Raw genomic sequence first — 22,417 nt, forward strand, 5'->3', positions numbered from 1 at the left:
CACTTTCAGATTTTTCATTGCTAGTGTAGAGAAATACAACCAAATTTTTGGCGTTAATTTTGTATCCTGCAACTTTGCAGAATTTATTTATTTTCTCTTAACAGCTTTTATTTTCTGAAGAGTTTTCTACATATAAGATAAGGTAATCTGAGAGAGAGATAGCCCTTCTATTGAAATTTGGATGCCTTTTATTTCTTCTTCTTGCTTAATGACTTTAGGTGGAACTTCCAGTACTATGATAAATAGAGGTGGTAAAACTGGGCATACTTGTCGTGTTTCTTATTTTACGGAAGAAGCTTTCACCATGTTAGTTGCAGGTTTTTCATATATGGCCTTTATCATATTGAGAAAGTTCCCTTCTATTCCTAGTTTATTGAGTGTTTTTTGTTTTTCAATCATGAAAGGTTACTGGAGTTTGTTAAATGTTTTTTTTTTCAGCAACAATTAAGATAATCATGTTTTTTTCCCCTCTCATTCTATTAATCTTGTGTAATATGTTGACTGATTTTCATTTGTTGAACCACTCCTGAAATCCTGGGATAAATCCTACTAGGTTTTGGTATATAGGCCTTTTAATATACTTCACGACAATGTTTTATTTTCTTTAGTGATTGCTCTAAGCTTGCATTATATATATCTTATCAATAATCTGCTTCAGGTTTACACTAACTTAATACAAGTGAGATTTAGAAAAGTTATTTCTACATAGCTCTATTTCTTCTCTTTTGGAACTATTTTTATGCATACCAAACCCATTATTATTTTATATAATTTGTTCTTTTTAAAAAATCTGAGAAAAGAAAAAAGATCAAGTAAATATTTATAGACTTTGTCTATAAACTCTCTTATTTACCATTTCTAGTTCTCTTTCTTTGTTCCTCTGACTCATGTTACCATTTGGTGTTATTCCTTATTTCAGTACAGCCTTGCTGCCATCTGTCTCCTCTGTGCTGTTTTTTTGTAATATATTTCTATAGGCCCAACAATGAAAATATATACATTATATATTTGTATATTCTCTATTATAGTTTTATACATTGCTTTTTAAAATAGTTAAGCACTGAAAAAGGTAAGAAATATGACATTATACTTTCTTTTATAATTACCTGCACACTTACCTTTATTAGTGCTATTTGTTTTTTGTGTGTAGATTCAGATTATTGTCTAGGTTATATCCCTTCAACCTGAAGGAACGTTCTTTGTTATTTCCTCTAATGCAGGCTAACAGCAGTGAATTCTCTGCTTTTTGTAAGTAGGGATATATTTACTATCTTTTTAAATTTTTAGTTTTTATGAATACCTAATAGTTGTACATTATTTATGGGGTAGAGGTAATATTTTGATACAACCAAACAATGTGTAATGATCAAATCAGGGTAACTGAGATATCCATCACCTTAAACATTTATCATTTCTTTTTGTTAGGAACATTCCAGTTCCACTCTTCTAGTTATTTTGAAATACACAATAAATTATTGTTAACTATAGTCATCCTGTGCTACTGAACATGAAAGATGGTTTTGCTGGGTGTAAGTTTCTTCATGACAATGGTTTTCTTTCATCTCTTTGAATATGTTATCTCACTGTCCTGTGGCCTCCATTCTTTCAGATTAGAAGTTAGCTGTTGATCCTGGCGTTTCCTTGTATATATGATTTTTCTCTTACTGCTTTTAAAATTTCCTTCTTGACTTTGGCTTTCAAAGTTTTTAATAAGATGTGTCTGGATGTAAACTTCTTTGTGTCATCTGTATTTCACTGAGCTTCTGTATCTTAGATTAATGATTTTTATTAATTTGGGGATGTTTTAAACCATTATTTTTCAAATATTTTTTTCTGATCCTTTCTCTCTCTCCTGGTATTTTCAATTACGTATATGTTGGTGTGCTTAGTTATGTCTGATATTTCTCTGATGATCTGTTTATTTTTTTCATTATTATTTCTCTGTATTCTTCAGGATACATAATCTCTATTGATCTTGTTTCAAGTTTGCTGATTCTTTTTTCTTTTCTCTGTTAAACTTCCCTGACTTAACTCATTACTCTCTTGGAGTTGTCAACATTCTCTTAATTGCTTACTGCCAATATCTTCATACCAGTATGCTTAAACTTATCCATGCTCTGTTCCAAATAGAAATCAGTTCACTTGGGGAGGGCTACCAAGCTGTGTATTTTCATGGCCTCCCTCTACCTCTTGGTTAAGTGCCTCACTGCTCTGAAGCTGTGGGGAGTGAGAGTGGCCTGCTTGTTTGTAGTAAAACCTCTGCTTACAAGTAGGGCACAGGGTGGGAAAGGTAACTTCTTGCCTTGCCTCTCCTGGTGGAGAAACTGTTCCTTACAATTAAGCTGGAGTGAGGGCAATTGGGACACAGGATTTTCCAGCTGCCACACCTGAAGACCTTATGCCCTGGAATGAGGAGTTGGTGTAGGAAGGAAACCCCAGACTTCTCAGCTGTTTCTGCGTGGACAGAGCTTCTGTCCTACAAAACTGGGGATGACAAGAAATGCTGGCACCCAATCTTGGGGTAATGCAGTATCTCTGGAGTAGGACCTGAGTAGAGAGGAAGCCTTTGGCTTCTTGGCTATATCCATATAGAGTGGAGCTTCCATCATACTGAGCTAGGGATGGGGAGGTTCAGGGAGAGGGTCTTGGCTTAAATGCCTCAAACTCTCACTGTTATTACTGATTAATAAATGTTTCTTCATTTGATGTATTTCCTTAGGACATTTTCTAAAGACTTTCAATAGTTGTTTTTTAAAATAGTAATTTTTACTAGTTATGCTTGTTTTGTATGAGAGAGGGTTTACAGAGCTCCTTATGTGGCCAGCCTGGAAATGCCAGAGTACCAGGTTGGTTATTTGAATGTTACCTCCTCTTTAAAAATCAATTTGCTTTGTAGGAAGCATGAAACAGAGCTCCTGAAGTAACTAGAGAAAAGGTGATTTGAAGACCAACCCTCCTTCAAGGTCAGAATTTAGAAATGTTCTTTTATGCCAAAGATGTTTCTCAAATTTACTGTCTGGATATAAAGGCTAATACAAAGTGGTATCTACAGTATTCTGAGAGAGAAAAGTTGAAGGGCTTTCAGCTTCTCTTAAAACACTTTATGAAAGGTTGATATTTTAATTTTATATCAAGTTAATTCCAAAAATGTGTTTAGTACACACATACACATACACACACCCCCCAAATATATCTGTAGATAAAAAGAAAATGTTGGGTGATGATCATTGTCTTGGAATACTACTCCACTCTTTCCATTTCCATAAAATATAAAGAATTTACTGAAAATCCAGATCATTCTTATTAGATTAGGTAATCTAACTATAACATATGCCCCAGCCACTGGAGGACCATTTTCCATTTACTTACTATATAATGTCTATCCTTAAGAAAATTTTGAGTTATAAAATAACATTCAAATTGCACTTAGCAAATGTGGATTGGGAATGATTTAGAAATCAGCACTTGTGCTCATGAAGGAGTGGTTACTCCTGACGTTGGCTTGAGATATAAAAAGGGCTCTGTATTTGCACCAGAGCTATGAGATTTGTTAGCAGAGAGATCTTCAGGACTAATAAAAGACATATGCAAGACCTTTTGAAAATTTAAATGACTTCTAGATAACGAATCCTCAAAATTCTTTTGAAAGTCACACAATTTTATGGTGATTAAAGCCTGTTTTGCTGCTAAAAATAGTAAGTGTAACAGCCCAGAGACACTTAAAAACACAATTACATTTTAGCTCTGATGATTCAATATTGTAAGAGGTTTCATAAAAGTATTATAAATATATTAAATAAGTCAGTACAGAGTACTTAATACTAAAATCAGTCCCTTTTTCCTTTTCTTTTTTTTTTTTTTTTTTCCCAAGACGGAGTCTCACTCTGTCGCCCAGGAGTGAGTGCAGTGGTGCGATCTCGACTCATTGCAACCTCTGCCTCCCGGGTTCAAGCAATTCTCGTGCCTCAGCCTCCCAAGTAGCTGGGATGCCCAGCTAATTTTTGTATTTTTAGTAAAGATGAGGTTTCACCATGTTGGCCAGGCTGGTCTTGAATTCCTGACCTCGTGATCCGCCTGCCTTGGCCTCCCAAAGTGCTGGGATTACAGGCATGAGCCACCACGCCCAGCCCTTTTCTTTTGAAAACATGATTGTACCTGAGCAGAAGCCGTGTGATACCCCACTGCACTCCTCTAAGAAGAGTCAAACATCATAGAGCAAAGTGTTTGAGTGATCCTGTTAATGACTGTCAATATTTAAATATTATTTTCCCCTTCTAGTTAGTATGCTTGTTTTATAAGACATTTCTATAAAGGCCTTTTGAATCACTTAAAGTCATTGTCACAAGGGACAATGGGTAAGACGATTGCTCAAGCCTAGGAATTCAAGTCCAGCCTGGGCAACAGAGAGGCTTGAATAGCAATACGTTGTCTCTAAAAATTAAAAACAAAAATAACAATGATGCTTTACTGATGTTAAAATTAGAACAGTACAGGGACAGAGTTTTGAAAACCAAATTATTTCGAGAGGATTAGCATTGAACAGATGCTAGGGGTAACCCAGAGATCTTCTAAATAAGAAACCCAGAGAGGACTGATAGCCTTAAGTTTCCAAAAACAGTCATATCCCTTCTAAAATCAGTAGAGGAATTTGGTACAGAAATTATTCCATTTCAAATAATTCAATCTTATCCTCTCTTTATAATATCAAATGCTAGAAGCATTCTTCATATTATTTAAGTTTCATGTACTTTCCCTATAACCTGCTCCTTGGTCACACTTACCATTGGAGCAGAACAGCCCATCATAGGCTGAGAAGGCACAGTCACAGGTGACCCCCCTGTGTTTCTCTCTGCATCTCCCTCCATTGCGACACAAGTGTCCATAGGTGCTGCAGTGTCCTGCACACCCTGGCTCCACTCCTGGCGTCACTGTGGCTCTTTCTTCCAGATCCAGGGCCACCCCATTCAACTGCAGAGACCGAATGCATCCTAGAAAGCCTCTCTGTCTGGTGGCCGTTCCACCTACAATGGAAACACTGCAAATAGAAATGTGTTCCTTGGTATTTTATTCAGGATTTTATGTCCATGTCAAACTCAGGCCTTATGGAGAGTGGCAATAATCACAATGTGTCAAAAAATTTTGTGAACATATACAATTTTGAAAATATAACTGTTATGAGATATGAAGCTTCAAATGACATTGAATAAAACATTTATTTACATAACTTTCAAACATGGTGAGTCTGGCAAATAGTCCTTCTAAAAACATTTCCTTAACTTCAGGTAAGAAAGAATTTCACTTTAGTTCCTTTACAAAGAACAAAATACATAATATAAACCACATCAAACACTATTTTACTTTGTTTAGGAATAAGAATGTGTATTCATCAAACATTATTTTAATTTCTTTATGAATAAGAATGTGCATTATAATGGTTAGGTATGAACTTCCAAATTTTTCACAATAATAAAAATATATATGGATAAATTTCTTACTTGGATGGACTCTAAAAATAAAGTGTGAAAGGAAATGGAGAAGCAAAGGAGGGGAAGTTGGAAGGGGTGACACCATACCCCAGGATCTCCTCCTCTCAGAGGGTACAGTGCTAAACAGTAATTGAATACTGCATGCATGCACATTTTGTCATGTCAAACTTGAATGCTGAAGAAACCATTTAGAGAGGTTTACAACACCTGTGTAGTGACAAACACCATTATGAATGAAGGTGACAATTCTCAATGTTAGGAGCATGGAAATTACCTAGAGTTTCTGGAAAATGCAGTTTTTAGCCTCCTCCCAGAGATTCCAATTCGGTGGGCCTAAGGTGGGGGCCCCAAATCTGAACTATCAATCAGCTTTGTGGGTGATTCTGAAGCCAGTGATTCATCCACCGCAATGAATGCTGATTCTAGGTGAATTTTATGCTAATTGTGTTTCTAGGCATTCCCTTAAATAATCTCCAAGATGACAAGTGAGAAAATCAAGTTCTTGCTTTGACCCCTCCGTGCAGTCCTCCTTTCCAGTAGTTTGATGGTTTCATGTCCTTTGAAAAAGCCTCACTGCACCTTAATAGAAGAGCTAACCACGCCTGAAGCTAGGTTTTAGGAAGTCATGGTATAACACCCCATCCACATCCACATACATACGTGGGTTCATGTGTAGCATTTAGTACCTGGAAGTTGTATCTAGAAGTTGTATCTACCCTCCCCTGTAAATTAGGTTGGATGATAATTTGTGATTTGGTCCAGTTTTAATTAGATTGCATCCTTATTCGCTTTAAAACACTTAAGAAATGAACAGGTGAGAGCTTTAATCTGTGTAGCTCCTAAGTTAGAATAGTTTCAAAAGCAATATAGCAAAATATATTTTTCCCAAGGGGAAAAATAAACAACAGTGATAAAACAGTAAGTAAGCAAACTAAAGGAAAGACTTCCAGAGCTATCACCTTTAAATAAATGGAGTGCAAGAACAGATGAGCCAGACTGGGTTATAAACAAGGAGCCTGTGATGAGAGAGCCCCAGAAGTGAGAACAGCAGTGAGGAAAACCGGGAGTGGGCTCCTGGAAGCCTGGCCGCGGGTGAGGTGCGCAGTGCTGCTTCCAATCAGCAGGTATCCTGCGATCTGGTTTTGAGTGGACCCTGGAGGACTTCTGTCCCAATTACAAGCTCTCTAACTCCACCGAGAAGTGAAACTGAAGGAATGGATAAAAATGTCTAATGATCTCACTAATAGTGTTGATAAAATATAGCTGTCACATATGCCAATCCTCTGCAATGTGAATGGTTCAAGTTTGGGGGTCGGCTATCCTGGGATTCCTCTCATTAGCTGGTTACTCCACCTCTCTGAGGCTTGGCTATCTCATCTGTAAACAGATGACAATACCTAAACATTGATACCTAAACACTGAGATAGTGCAGGGCCCGGTGGCTCGCGCCTGTAATCCCAGCACTTTGGGAGGCTGAGGCGGGTGGATCACGAGGTCAAGAGATCATGACCATCCTGGCCAACATGGTGAAACTGTGTCTCTACCAAAAATACAAAAATTAGCCAGGTGTGGTGGCACCTGTGCCTGTAATCCCAGCTACTCAGGAGGCTGAGGCAGGAGAATCGCTTGAACCCAGCAGGTGGAGGTTTCAGTGGGCTGAGATTGCACCACTGCACTCCAGCCTGGGCGACACAGTGAGACTCTGTCCGAAAACAAAACAAAAACACAAACAAACAAAAAAAGAAATGTCAAATAAGAAGCACACAGCAAGCTCCTGGAACCTACCAGGTTATCAGCAAATAGTACCAATAAGCAGTAGTTGTTGTTGTTGGCAACTGTTGCTCTCAGTACATCACAGTTCTTATTTTCTTTTGGTCCCTCTCTGGACTCACACTAAATTCAGTTATAAACCACCAGCACTCACCGATGAAGAGCTGGCTGTTGAGCTGTAAACGAACGTGCCCATCAGCAGGGGCAGGCTGCATCTTCTGAGGAAGCTGATCAACTTGAAGAGACGCTCCTTTAACATTTCTCTCTGCCCTCACATGGTGCCACTGATTGTCATTAAAGGGAGTGGGTGACTGCACCGTGACCTCACAAGGTCCATTCCCCACATCGAAGGAAAAGGTCACTTCTGTGGGAGCTAGAAATACTAGATATGAATATTGCTCAAGCAAATTCACAGAAAACTGAGTCTTGTGCAGACACAGGAAAACATGAAGGCATGCTCAGGATGGAAGGAGATAATGACAGCGATGCAGAAAAACGAGACTGTGAGTTGGGGTGGGGGAAGAATAAATCTGTATCCTGGAGGAAAACAGAGCGGATTTTAACATATTTATCCTCAGAGTTCACAATTCAACCTTGTTAAGTCCTAAATAGTAGAGATATGTACCCATAGCTGGACTACCCATAGCTATGTACCCATAGCTAGAATACCAAATAGTATTTGTTTTTGAGGTTTCAGTAATTTTATTTACAAACGGCTCAAAGTCTCATCTAATTCTATAAACACTGAATGTAAATTTTGACAGTCATAAATTAAGCTTTGGGTACATAAAAAACAATATGTCTGGTCAAATATTTTTGGAATTCAGTAAACAATGTGATGAGTTTGGTTTAAAGCTCTGGCTCTGCTGTTCTGTACTCTAGGGAAGGCATGACATTTTAATGGATTATTACGTGCTTCATGCTTCATTGTTTTATTTTCTCTTAAAAATGATTACTGGCTGGGTGTGGCAGTTCACACCTGTAATCCCAGCATTTTGGGAACCCGAGGCAGGCGGATCACTTGAGGCCAGGAGTTGAAGACCAGCCTGGTCAACATGGCAAAACCCCACCTCTACCAAAAATACAAAAATTAGCTGGGCATGGTGGTGCATGCCTATAGTCCCAGCTACTCAGGAGACTGAGGCAGGAGAATTGCTTGAACCCAGGAGGCTGAGGTTGCAGTGAGCCAAGATAATGCCACTGCACTCCAGCATGAGTGACACAGCAAAATCCTCTCTCCCTCTCTCAAAAAAAAAATTACCTAAAATCATATAAGTTTAGTGTTTTATAATGAAATAGAATCACAAAGTAAGAATGAAATACTAACATTTTGTTGAGTTAAAGCTTTTATTGCTAAATAATGGGTACCCTGTGACTTGTCCAGAGTGGCCAGCTTACCCCGCAGCTCAATCCTGATGAAGTCTGTGATCCCCAGGTTCTCCATAAACACCCCGGAGGAAACTGTGGTCTTAAAAAAGAAGCACACGTCAGCACTGAGTTCTCCGTGGAAAGCAGGGAAATGAAGGTATGAAGTCTCAGTGTTGAAGGAAGCTGAATTCCAAAATGACTCTGTTTACAATAGAGAAAACGACAAAAGGAAAAAAAGTCATGAAACAAAAATAACAGCTACATTTGATACTTACAGGATTATGACTGCTAAATACATTAATAGAATCTATATGAGCTTTCACTGGGGCTTCTGAGCATCCATGTCATATACTGATGACATCAAGAGCTAAATGGTGATTATGTTGAGGATTAGAATTCTGTGTTCAGAGAAGGCCAAACAAAAGTGAAGCAAAAGCAATGAGACCAGTCAGGAGATCGCGCAGCAACACAGTAGGGACAGGGTCAAGTTCAGAATCACCTCAAAGGTACGACCAACAGAACTTACTGAAGAACTCGGTAAGATGTGAGAAGAAGGGTGGAGTCTGAGGTGACATTGGGGTTTTTGGTCTAACTGGGAGGGGAAATAATTCTAAAGAAGCAGGTTCGAGCAGCAGCTCAGTTTGGGACATGTTTCATTTGAGATATCTATTAGGCATCCAAGTGGAGATTTGAAGGAGGTAGTTGGATAAATGACTCCAGAAGCCGGAACACAGACTCTTGCTTTCCTTCCTGCACACACACACACACACACACACACACACACACACACACACACACACACACTGTCTTAATTCCTTTCATGGCAAGAACAATCAAGAACAAGAAGAAGCTTATTTGTTCCCTTCTGTCCAAAACCCATCCCAGGACTGCACATCACATGTATTCCTCAGGCCTCTTTAGTGTCCTTCATTCTGGTACAGTGTGTGAGTCTTTTCTTATCTTTTGTGTACTTTTGACTTTTTGGTATTTTTCAGTTGACTTGCAGAATGTTCCTCAACTTGGATTTGTCTGACATACTCATGACTGGATTCATGTTGTGCATTTTTGTCAAAAATACCACAGAAGGGCTGCTGTGTTCTCCTCAGTGTGTCGCAGCAGCAGGCAGCAATGCTGATCAGCCCATCACTGGTCCTGTTAGTTTCAACTGCCTTGTAAAGTGGCATTTGTCCAGTTTCTCCAACATGAAGTTATTATTTTTCTCTTTGTAATTCATGTATTTTTGACACTTTAAGGTTACAGAAACACAACTTTACCCAGTTTAAAATGTTTTCATCCAATGGTTTTACAATATATTGATGGCTCCTGATTGAATTTTTATTCTGATGGCTGCCAATGGTGATTTTCTAAGCTCTGTCATTCCTTCCACATTAATTGGTTGACACGCCTCTGTTAGAAATAGCTTTTCTCGGCTAGGTGCAGTGGCTCACGCCTGTAACCCCAGCACTTTGGGAGGCCAAGGCAGACGGATCACGAGGTCAGGAGATCCAGACCATCCTGGCTAACATGGTGAAACCCTGTCTCAACTAAAAATACAAAAAATTAGCCAGGCATGGTGGTGGGTGCCTGTAGTCCCAGCTACTTGGGAGGCTGAGGCAGGAGAATGCCATGAACCCGGGAGGCAGAGCTTGCAGTGAGCCGAGATCATGCCACTGCACTCCAGCCTGTGCAACAGAGCAACACTCCATCTCAAAAACAAACAAACCAAGAAATAGCTTTTCTCTTGATCTTTTACTAATTTGTGTATTTATCCATTTGTTTATTCACATCGCTCTTGAATTTGTATTCTATTCAATGGTTTATACTCTATAACTTATTTTGATGCTTAAGTTGTCTCAAATGTGGCAGCTCCTTTAAGCTGACACCCATGCCTTTTTCAGCTTTTTTTTTTCCCCTTTGTCATAACAAAATGATCCGGGCTCATCTTAAATTTTCTCTGCCACATTTCTGGAATCAGCCATTTCTTCAAGGAGTCGTGGTTTCTTTTTTAGCAGAGAATGATAGAAAATGGTGTTTAGAAGCCTAGATCTGCAGGCTATTTACTAGGGTGTCATTGCTTCTAGCCCTCTCAGTAGTCAGCTAGGAAATATGTGTATTTGTATCTCTCTCTCTCTCTCTCTCTCACACACACACACACACACAGTCTCTCTCTTCTATGTGTATTCTATAGTTATCTATTATGTATATTAAAATCCGTGAGTTCATGTGGATACCTCCGTTTTTAACCCAGCACCACAGGGTTCATTACAGTCTTCCTCCTTCCCACATGTATAACTCTTTCCTCAGTGAGAAGGTCACTCCTACTCTCCTCACTGTATTTACATATTTGCTCATTCCCCAGTGTGGAACCAAGCTTCTGACCCAGTGGTCATTCCTTGCAGATCCCCTAGTCCCAGCTGCCCCAAAAGAAGGGAAAAGAAACAATAAGTGTTATGTTAAAGAAAACAGAGATGAAGATAAGGAAAGGAAAAGAGAAAGGAAGAGGAAGCTACAAGTTTTACATAAGAGAATATTTTATTTTCTTTCTTTCTTCATTAATCAATTTATTTATTTATTTTAGAGATGAGGTCTCACTTTGTCACCCAGGCTGGAGTGCAGTGGCATGATCATAGTTCACTGCCACCTCACATTCCTGGGCTCAAGAGATCATCTCACCTAAGCCTTTCTAGTTGCTGGGACTACAGGCCACCATGCCCAGCTAATTTTTAGTTTTTTTGTAAGAGACGGGGTCTTACCATCTTGTCCGGGCTTGTGTTGAACTCCTAGGCTCAAGCCATCCTCCATCTCAGTCTCCCAAAAAGAGAAGGGAATATTTCAAATATCACACTTTCTCTTCTCCATACTTTCAGAAGTCTTGCTGAAAGTAGGATATAAACTGAAGGTGAATGACATATCCTGAAGAGTCTCACAAATACAGCCACATTTGGAGAGAAATGAAGGGCTGAGGTAAATTTCCAGAGAGAAAATAATCTAGAAAATGTTTTTGAGAAGTACAGAGTACCTAGAAACCAGTGTTTGATGTCAGAGTATCAATAGGCAGGGGAAAAAGCTACAAATTTCCAGGGGTTATTACTGAACTGTGGGAGGCATCTGAAGCCTGCAGATATACCCTCCATGCTTCAGTGTGATGCCTGGCACAGGACATTTAATAATTCTTGAAGATAAAACGGCACAGAGAATGGCCAGTAAATCAGATACAATTCAACAGATCCCTCCCTTGAGCTCTTAGATTATGGGAAAAAATATTGATAGGATGACCAACTCTAGTCCTGCTATTGCAGTTCAGAAGAGACAAGAAGTATGTGTCTGATTGTGAAGAGATGAATGTCGAGAAGAATTCAGCTCCATTCCATATAAATGAATTAAATATCTGCACAGACCTACCAGACAGACTTGTAGTGCAGACTTACACTACAAGTATAAACACTGTTTCAAAAAGCACAGAAACAGTGCAAACATACTGAGAAAGAAAAAGAAAAAAAGAAGACAGGAAAGAAAGAAAGAAAAAGAAAGAAAGAAAAGAAAGAGAGAGAAAGAAAGAAGAGAGGGAGGGAGGGAGTGGGGAAGGAAAGAAGGAAGGAAGGAAGGAGTATAAAAGCCAGACTGAATGGGAGGGAGGAAGGGAGGGAGAGAAAGAGGGAGGGAGAGAGGGAGGAAGGAAGGAAGGAGCCATCTGAATGGGATGGAGGAAGGAAATTAAGAGAGAACACAAGGAAAGAAAAATTTCATAAGAGTTGCACACTATGGGAATAATATAAAAACCAATTCAGTAAAATAAGAGCTAAAATATGAGATAATTTAAACAAAAAAGATGATTTTTAAGGAAAAAAAATCAAAGACCCAAACAAAATCACAGAGGTAACAGAGAAATCGGAAATATCTGGAAATGGAGAACACAGCTGATAACAAATTACTGACATTGGGAAAAGCTTAGAATAATCATATTGAATGCATAGGAGAAGGACAAAGAGATTAAAGCCATTGGAAGAAACAGAAAAAATGTACGGGGGGCAAAGGAAAAAAGTCAACAGTCCCAGATGCAGAGAATCCAACAAATGAAACAAAGTATTCAAAGCATAATAAAAACCATTTTTTCTTAAAAGAGAACAGAATATTTCCATCAAAATAAGCATATTTCATTTTAGAAAAAATTAACAGAATAATTAACGCTAAGGCATATTCTGGATAAGTTTTTGAAATTGAAGGATAACATATCTGTCAAGAGCTGTGAAGAGTCTGAGATTTCACCCTACTTGCAAGCTAACAATTTAGCTTGCCACAGATTAATGGATGCTGATAGAAAACACAAAATTTCCGGGTCAGAGTTAAAGAACCTTATTGCTCACAGCACAGCATGCAGCATGAGTGTCAGAATATTTGCATTGGTTCCTCTTATCTCCAAATTTCACAGGGCAACAGAATCCATTGGCCCAGGTGGATGCTACACACACAGTGGGTAGGTTTGCATCTCAGATGAGGAGCCCCCAGACAAGGGTCCGGGACTCCTTCATCAAGCAGGAGACAAGCCGGTCCCCCGCCCTCTGGGGAGTGAGTACACATCGATAGTGATGTTGTGTTCTCTTTGAACTACTTAGCTGCCTACACGACTGGCTACAGAAACTGCTTGGTATTAGGGGATGGAGACACCACGCCATCTGGCACACTCGGCGAGAATGTACAGAGATGCTCAGGCTCCTTGTTAAACCACCTCTCTCAGAAGTAGCCTCCACACATTGAGGTAGAACGGGAAATAAAAATACATTTAGTCTCAGACTTCTCCACGGCAATGTATGATGCCAGTGGGTAAGAAACACTATTACAATTTTTCTCAGGGAAAGAAGATTTTTACTAGCTTAGTTGTGGTTCCCATGCTACGCAGTAGGTAGATCCTCAAAGAACCCTGGACTTATAGTGCCACTGAGGTGGGGGAGCGAGGACTTGACCATGAAAGCCACCCATGAATGAAAATGCTGCAGGAAAGAGATTAATAATGCCATGTAATGTAAAACAGTATGTACAGAGGTCAGAAAATAGAGAGTGTCCAATAATTTCCTACCACTATAGTTGTCTGAAGAGTAGAAGGGCAATGAATAAATATCCCTTAGCATTCAGAAAATAGTTCATCTCATGATTGTTCTGGAAAAAATACAATCAATTGATAATAAATCCAGCCAAGCAAGTAATAAGTTAAAACAAAGATGATTCACTTTCTATAAACTAATGCTTCAGTAAGGAAACACAGATCTTCAGTACTGACTGTGCCTTTATGGTATGTGTGTTTTCCTGATATTCGCCCCAGTCCTAGTACTGCCACTATTCTCTTTCTGGCAAGAACAAGGGCATTTGTCTACTCCTTTATAACCAAAAAAAGTTATTATGAAAATAAAGCTTTGTCTTGACACTACTTACTATCTCCGTGGCAGAGCAGTGGCCCCAGTGTATAAGCTGCTTCGGAATGTGGTCGGCCTGCATCTGTCATCACAATCTGAGTGACTGGCAGGTGCTCCTTTTGGGAAAGGACTATTGTGTCACTAGTCCTAAAGAACAACAACCGAAACCATTAAAATTATTCTGATTAACATACGGGCAAAATTAACTCTGATCTCTTATCTCAATTTGAAACCAACATCATAGAGCTTAACAGAATACTTAACATTTTCAATATTTTGAGAGCACAGAGACTACCATGAGTCTAAATCAGGGATGGGCAAACATTTTGTGTAAAGGACCATACAGTAAGCTATCTTAGCTCAGCAGGCCATGCAGCTTCTCACAGCAACTACTCAACTCTGCCACCAAAGTGTGAAAGCAGCCACAGACACAGGCATGGCTGGGTTGCAATAAAAACTTATGGATATGAAATCTGAATTTCATACAAGTTTTATATGACATGAAATATTCTTTTTATTTTTCAACCTTTTAAAAATGTAAAGAAAACATTCTTAGCTCACTGCCATGCAAAAATAGACTAGTGGTCTGGATTTCACCCAAAGCAAGAGGTTATCACTTCCTGACCCGTTTGCCAATTCCTGATCTAAATGATTACAGAGAAGAAAGGGGAAAAATCAAGAAGGTAACTTCCCTTCTAAAATTGTCTTAGAATAATATCTAAGTGATTATTCATTACAAATAAAAATAGTAACACTGGATTTAGATATTCATTTTGCAGAATATTAATTTATCATTATTTTTTAAAGTCCTTTTATGATTACTGGGTATTTCTTTCCTTGTTAACTTTGTAAATGCAAAATGAATCCCACAGATTCAAAACCAAATACATACTACACCCTTATAAGTAATACATAGACTAATGAGTGTGAAAGGGGTCTGTGAAACACTGCTCCCAGTAGTTCAGGCAACAAACACAGGCCGGGCACAGTGGCTCATGCCTGTAATCCCAACACTTTAGGAGACTGGGGTGGGCAGACTGCTTGAGCTCTGGAGTTCGAAACCAGCCTGGGCAACACAGTGAGGCCCCGTCTCTACAAAAAATACAAAAATTAGCTGGGTGTGATGGTGCACACCTGTAGTCCCAGCTACATGGGAGGCTGAGGTGGGAGGATCCCTTGAGCCTGGGAGGTAGAGGCTGTAGTGAGCCATGTGTGCACCACTGCACTCCAGCCTGGGTGGCAAAGTGAGACCCTGTCTCAAAAAATACAAAAAACAAACAAAAAACCCCAAACACTCAGTGCTCACCTTTTGTCGAACAGACATTGCCCTGGGAATTGAGGACACAGAGTAAAAAATATATTTTAGTCTCTGCCTTCTGAAAGCACACAGCCTATTGAATACCATGAGTATTAATTATGTGACTGGGAAAATAAATGCACACATCTGGGTCCAATACAAAGAGACCTGGAGGATCCCCTAGGGGAACCTGGGGTCCTGGTCTTAGCTATGCCACTAATTTTGTCTCTGGCCAAAATAAAGGCATTTGTCTACTCTGCTGCAAAAGTATTTTATTATATATGTGTATGTAACTGTATATGTAATAAATATTTGGCCAATAATAAATATTGCATATATGCATATATAATAAAATGCTTATATTTATATACTTTTGGTTATATTTTATTACATATATGTCTGAACTGCATGTATATTCTGATTTACAGACAAAACACTCTTAGTCCAGTTATGGTTAGAAACTCCACAGTATCTAGTAAATACTGTATTTTTTAAATTGCCCAGTTCTCAAGCCTTCTTTTGTATGCATTTGTGGCAAAAGATCACAATAATTGATATTTCATCATTGCAACACTTTTGTATTTTCAGAATAAGGCTTTCTGAATTAAAAAAATTAAATTGGCATGTCAGAGTTGTACATATACTGGGGACACATGTGCTATTTTGATACTAGAATACAATGCATCATGATCAAATCAGGGTAACTGGGATATCCATCACTTTGAGCAGTTATCCTCTGTGGTGGGAACATTACAATTCTCTTCTGGCTATTTTGAAATATCCAATAAATTACTGTTAACTATAATTTCTCTAGTTCTATCAAATACTAGAATTTCTTTTACTTAACTCGACTTTTGTACCCATTAATCAACTTCTTTTATAAAAGACTTTAGGTATCAAACTTTCAAATTGGAAAATATAAAACTAAAATAAAATGGCTATATTAAGATTATTCCCTGAAAAAATACACTTAATGGTAAAGAAAGCTTATTTCTAAAATTCAGACTAAAACCCTGTAGTTTTACCTAGTTAAGATTCTGTTATTCATTTTTATGCAAAGAACAGAATATGGATTATCTAAAGGCATCACCATTCAGCTTTAGAGGGGACTGATGGTAGACAAGCTAGAAATATGTCTCCTGCTGAATGAGGTAGGTCTAGGAAAATTTTCATTAATGTCGTAGCCATTAAAAATTACCATTTCAACTTCTGTGATCATCATTTTAGCAAGACAGTCTAGTAGAGAAAATGCAATTTAATTATTTATGGAGGATGCTTGTATTTTAAAAGATCTATTTCACGGGAGCTCCAAGTTTCATTCCATTTTCAATACTGACTGTGCAAAATATTGAGAATGTGTAAATGAAATCCACATTTCAGTTTAATTAGGGCAGATACTATAATAAAGTCTTGTTTTTTCAGTTGTTTTGGAAAGTCTGGTGTTTTCATTCTGAGCATAAAGATAGCCAGTGTTTTTCACCAGTTTCTTATTGTTACAGGCAGATTCCCAACCTTTGGAGATCAAAATAGAATACTCAGGATTTGTCATAGTTATCAGACTTCCTCAAAACTTCCTAATTAACAGGGACATCTCATTTTTCTTTTCTCCCTATTATTTTCTAAAGCTTATACTATAGTCTACACTTGGAAATAGTGCTTTCATAGGTACCATAATCTCTTGCAGCAGTATGAAAAATTCAGTAAGAGAACTTTCAAAGACTTTTTGCTTTTATTTTATATTTTATTAAAATTTTTATTTATTAGAAATTCCTACGGTTCTGGAAATTGTACTTTCCTAGGAAGTGTGAAAACTTCTAAAAGCTACTACTTATTATTTGCCAGGGAACTTTATTTAAGGCAAAGTAGAGCCATAGGTTTGGGAGGTTGCAAAGAAAGCTAAAAGGGAGAAATGTTGAGTCAACTTTTTAACTTTTTTTTTTTTTTTTTCTTTGAGACAGAGTCTCAGTCTTGTCGCCCAGGCTGGAGTGCAATGGTGTGATCTCTGCTCACTGCAACCTCCACCCCCAGGATTCAAGCGATTCTCTTGCCTCAGCCTCCAGAGTAGCTGGGATTACAGTCGTGTGCCACTATGCTCAGCTAATTTTTGTATTTTTAGTATAGACGGGGTTTCACCATGTTGATCAGGCTGGTCTCGAACTCCTGACTTCATGATCCGCCCGCCTTGGCCTCCCAAAGTGCTGGGATAACAGGTGTGAGCCACCGCACCCAGCCCAACTGTTAATGATTATTTTGGGGGAGTAGGTCAGCAATAATAAAATCATTATGATCCACATCTAACACACTTAAAAAATTTCTAGATTCTCAGTTTCTGTTTAATTGCGTATCTTCTGGCCAATTCAACCTGCATTAATTACTACAGCAATACAGTATGTCTTGACAGCTAACATAACTAGTTTCTTCACTTTATTTTTCATCTTAAAAATTATCTTGCTTATCCTTTCATCCTTAATTTCCATATGAATTTTAAAACCAGGTTGCTGCAATCCACACAAGTAAAAACACTTGGCATTTTTTGGAATTTTGTTAAAATTACAGACTAATTTGAGGAGAATGTCAACTTTAAAAGAGGGTATCTCAACAGCAGCATTACTGATATTTTGGGCTAATTTTTTTTGTTATGGGGGGGCTGTCCTGTGCACTGTAGGATGCTCAGCAGCACCCTGATTTCTAATTAATAGACACTAATATAAACAACCTTCCTCTCTGTGTGATGACAAAAATGTCTTCAGACAATGCCAAATGTCCCAAGAGTCGAAATCACCCCCGACTGAGAACTACTGCTTTAAGATACTGAGTCATATTATCCACGACAGTAGTGAGTCAATCCATTTATTTGGCTGTCCTGAGTTCTCTTGAATAAGTTTTGTAATTTTTTCCATAAAAGTACTGCAGTTATTCCACAGAACTTTACATTTTTGTTAATACTGCAAATAAAATTTTTCTAGGTGTGTAATGGTAATTATTTTATGATTTTATAGAAATTCAAGTAATTCCTCAATACTGACTGACCATAAATTCAGCAAACTTACTGAACTCTCATTTTTCCTGATATTTCTTTATATTATTTTGGATTTTCTATGTAGGCAATCATATTATCTACAATATCTGCCAGGTTTGTTTCTTTTCCAAACTTTTTATCACTTACATCTATTTTATTTCCTCTTGTGTCTTTAACTGACACACGCATGAGCTTTTAAAAATTATATATTCATTATTGATTACAGTTAAGAATATAGTTTCCATCATGACAATTCCGTAAAATTTGTTAAGATTCCATCCATTTACAAAATTTTTTATACTTATTCAACAATAATGTATAATACATTCTATAAAGAAATAATTTTTCCTTACTAAACGATATATGGCTGCTATATCAAGTTTGTTAATTATAATATTAAAATATTCTTACCTGCTTCACTTACTCATTCCCAAAAATGTTATGTTAATTATTCCAGTTTTGGGTGTCAATTTGCCTTTTTACATATTTGTTACTTCTCTCTCTATATATACACACACACACATATATATACACACACACACATATATACACACACACATATATATATACACACATATATATACACACATACATATATACACACACATATGTATATATATATATACACACACACACATACTTATTTTTTTTTTTTTGAGACAGAGTCTTGGTCTGTCGCCCAGGCTGGAGTGCAGTGGTGTGATCTTGGCTCACTGTAAGCTCCACCTTCCAGGTTCACGCCATTCTCCTGCCTCAGCCTCCCGAGTACCTGGGACTACAGGCGCCCACCACCATGCCTGGCTAATATTTTTTGTATTTTTAGTAGAGACGGGGTTTCACCTGTGTTAGCCAGGATGGTCTCGATCTTCTGACCTCGTGATCTGCCAGCCTCGGCCTCCCAAAGTGCTGGGATTACAGGCGTGAGCCACGGTGCCCTGCCACTTCTCTATATATTTTAAACAATCTGATGATACACACAAGTGTAGTAAGATCTTTCTAGTGAGTTTATCTCAGCATTAGATAGAGTTCAAGTTTATCCCTAACAATGCTTTTCATCTTTGTCTGACATAATACAGCTATATCTGCTTTCTTTTGATTTATATTTACCTGGTAAATATTTTCTATTCTTTTAGTTTCAACTTCACCGAGTGCTTATATTTTATCTTTTGTAAACAAGCTATAGCTTCTTTAAAAATCCAATATGATAAAATCTAATGTCTGGTTTTTAAATGAACAGAGTTTACTCGTATTTATTATGATTATTTGTACACTTGTATGCATTTAAACCATCTTATTTTATGCTTTTTATTTGTGGTTACTTTTAAAGACTCTAAGATAATCACACAAAAGTCCTATTTAAATTCTTAAGTAAAATAATATTACAGTTACATGTGTCATCATTATATTAGCAAAACAACTTGTGGATTTTTGCAGACAGCTGAATTACATGTTATATGTATATTTTAGAGAATATATTGGTCTATTTGAACATAGTCCACTATACATTTATACACATATATTGACTTGCAGCATAGTTCAATATTTTAAATCATTATAGTGCCTTTTAAATATATTTGTTTTTATAATAAATCTTTGGTATGTTATAGTTATTTGATAGAATATTCTTACTGTGCCTGAGGAACTGTCTGATCATAAACTTTTTTTTAAGTGATATGCTTTAGACGAGTTGCTGATTACAGGGACAACTTATGGAAAAATGGCGATGGTGTATATTAACAATACTGCCTGCCCCATTAACGGACATATGCCTGAAGAGACTTAAAATTACTTTCACTTTACTTTCATTCCCAAATACTATTTTTATTATAAACTTTCCACCAGGAAAACCTTACTAGGCACACCTCAGTAATAGAAAATAAGTAATAAAGACTAAGATTTATGTTCTTATGTCTACACCTTAATCTAAATTATTACAATTATAAATCTTTTCATTTCATGAGACTGGTAAATTCCATTTTATAAACTGAAAAATCAATTTTATTTGAAAAATTAAAATAGAAATTGTAATTTCCCACCCCCCCCACCCCCATACACACCCCCACATTTACAAAACAATCTACAAGAGTTGGGATAGGATTTCAGAATGCTTATGGTCTTACTGTTGGATAGACCTGTCTACTGGAAGCTGTAAAGTAAATAAAATAAGGTTAAAAAGCAAATGACTCCACAATGCTCCCTTCTGAATGTAGGAGGGGAGTTAATTTTTAAAACCTGCTTCTCTCCTCAATTTTTTTCCAAATGAAAGCCCAGGGCTTCTGTCACACCAGTGCAGTCCTTGACGGTGCTGAAGTGACATGGCTAAGGGTGTCAGAGGACCTGCACCCACCTCAGTTCCTCCCATTCCCCTCCTCAAACTCAGTTCATGGGAGGGTCACTCAATACAGGTGGCTCCAAGTGATACGTTCCTCTGGTTACTGCCCTAAGCATACGTGAAGTCTACAATAAAGTATGCACTTAATACTAACAGAAGGTTCTGTAACAAAAAAACAGTTGACCAGCCTGGCCAATAGTGAAACCCAGTCTCTACTAAAAATACAAAAATTAGCCGGGTGTGGCACTCGGCTGTAATCCCAGTTACTCGGGAGGCTGAGGCAGGAGAATCGCTTGAATCTGGGAGGTGCAGGTTGCAGTGAGCTGAGATCGCACCACTGCATTCCAGCCCGGGCGACAGAGAGAGACTCTGTCTCAAAACAAAAACAAAACAAAACAAAACAAAACAAAACGGTTAACATTCTTCGAACTAAGTTATAAAGCCACTAGCATATATGTCATTCTGGCTTTCTTGTAATAACCTGCCAATGCTCTCCTCTCTGACCTGTAGAGAATGGGGGTGGGGACAGACCAGTGAGCTGGAGGTCTTCTGAAGAGCCAGGAGCTGGAGGGCTGGAGCCCTCACAGGCAGGAGCCCCTTGTGGAATGGAGGAAATGAAAGCCTCTAGGATTGTTAAAGATGTCCGTCAAAAGATTTGAAGGTCGCTGTTTGTCTCATTAGAGCCCAAAGCTAACACACATCATCACGTTATCATACCAGACACTTTAAAATGTACATCATACAAAATATTGTACAAAACCATTTTAACTGATGGGAAATTACTTCAGACCTGAAACTCACTGATGGCCAGATTTGAAACTATGGATCAGATCTGTTCCTGTTACTCACTGCACTAAAACTGCATTCATTTTTAAGTAAGAGAAAGTTGTATTAAGATTGCATATCAAAATATTCAAAAAGAGTGTCTCATAAATCTGTATGATCATTTTGTAACTTTGAACTTGAGGAAGATTAAAAACAATATCCATGTAAATGTATAGTATGTATTCTATAGAAAGCTCCAGCAGATTCAAGTGAGTTTTCCCAACTTCACAATATTTTTTAAAGTGATGCAAAGTAGACTTTTTATGCCAAATAAATAAGTGGACTACCATGCAGGCCAAACAACTCAATTTTTAGGAATCAAATTACTGCTTAGATTAGCTATTTTATGTCCAAATCAATTATACTGACACCTGGATTGACCATTACATTTTTTATTTATTAATTATTATTATTATTATTATTATTATTTTGAGGTGGAGTCTTGCTCTGTTGCCCAGGCTGGAGTGCAATGGCACGATCTCGGCTCACTGCAACCTCTACCTCCTGGGTTAAGCAATTCCCGTCTCACCCTCCTGAGCAGCTGGGACTACAGGCACACACAGCCACACCCGGCTAATTTTTGTATTTTCAGTGGAGACGGGGTTTTGCCACATTGGCCAGGCTGGTCTCAACCTTCTGACCTCAGGTGATCCACCTGCCTTGGCCTCCCAAAGCGCTGTGATTACAGGCGTGAGCCACAGTGCCTGGCCTAAGTTTTTTTTTAAAGCACGTACTCTACATGATCTAGTTGTTTTATGACAATGCTTTTTAAGTTGCTGACATGAACCCAAAGGTTGAAAATATTTACATATTACAAATAAAAAAAAAGAAAACCAATATGCATTTCAAGAATAACCTCAAAAAGAACTTCTGAAAAAGAGGCATTACAATCTACATGAGAAAATTGTTTCT

General features: G+C 37.9%; 1 protein-coding gene across 4 annotated transcripts in view; it reads right to left on the reverse strand.

Annotated features, from left to right (window-relative positions):
* LOC115933307 (contactin-associated protein-like 3) overlaps window positions 1–22,417 on the reverse strand; it is a 235,434-nt gene that overhangs the window by 25,927 nt on the left and 187,090 nt on the right. For all 4 annotated transcript variants that reach the window (XM_055351714.2, XM_055351712.2, XM_055351711.2 and 1 more), the window contains exons 15-18: window positions 14,052–14,179; window positions 8,655–8,825; window positions 7,411–7,629; window positions 4,782–5,021 (exon numbers count right to left, since the gene is read on the reverse strand). In XM_055351714.2, the coding sequence (XP_055207689.2) occupies window positions 4,782–5,021; window positions 7,411–7,629; window positions 8,655–8,825; window positions 14,052–14,179 (758 nt within the window). The remainder of the gene's footprint in view (window positions 1–4,781; window positions 5,022–7,410; window positions 7,630–8,654; window positions 8,826–14,051; window positions 14,180–22,417) is intronic.

This window comes from Gorilla gorilla, chromosome 13, assembly GCF_029281585.2.
Source record: "Gorilla gorilla gorilla isolate KB3781 chromosome 13, NHGRI_mGorGor1-v2.1_pri, whole genome shotgun sequence".
In the NCBI taxonomy this organism is placed as follows: Eukaryota; Metazoa; Chordata; class Mammalia; order Primates; family Hominidae; genus Gorilla; species Gorilla gorilla.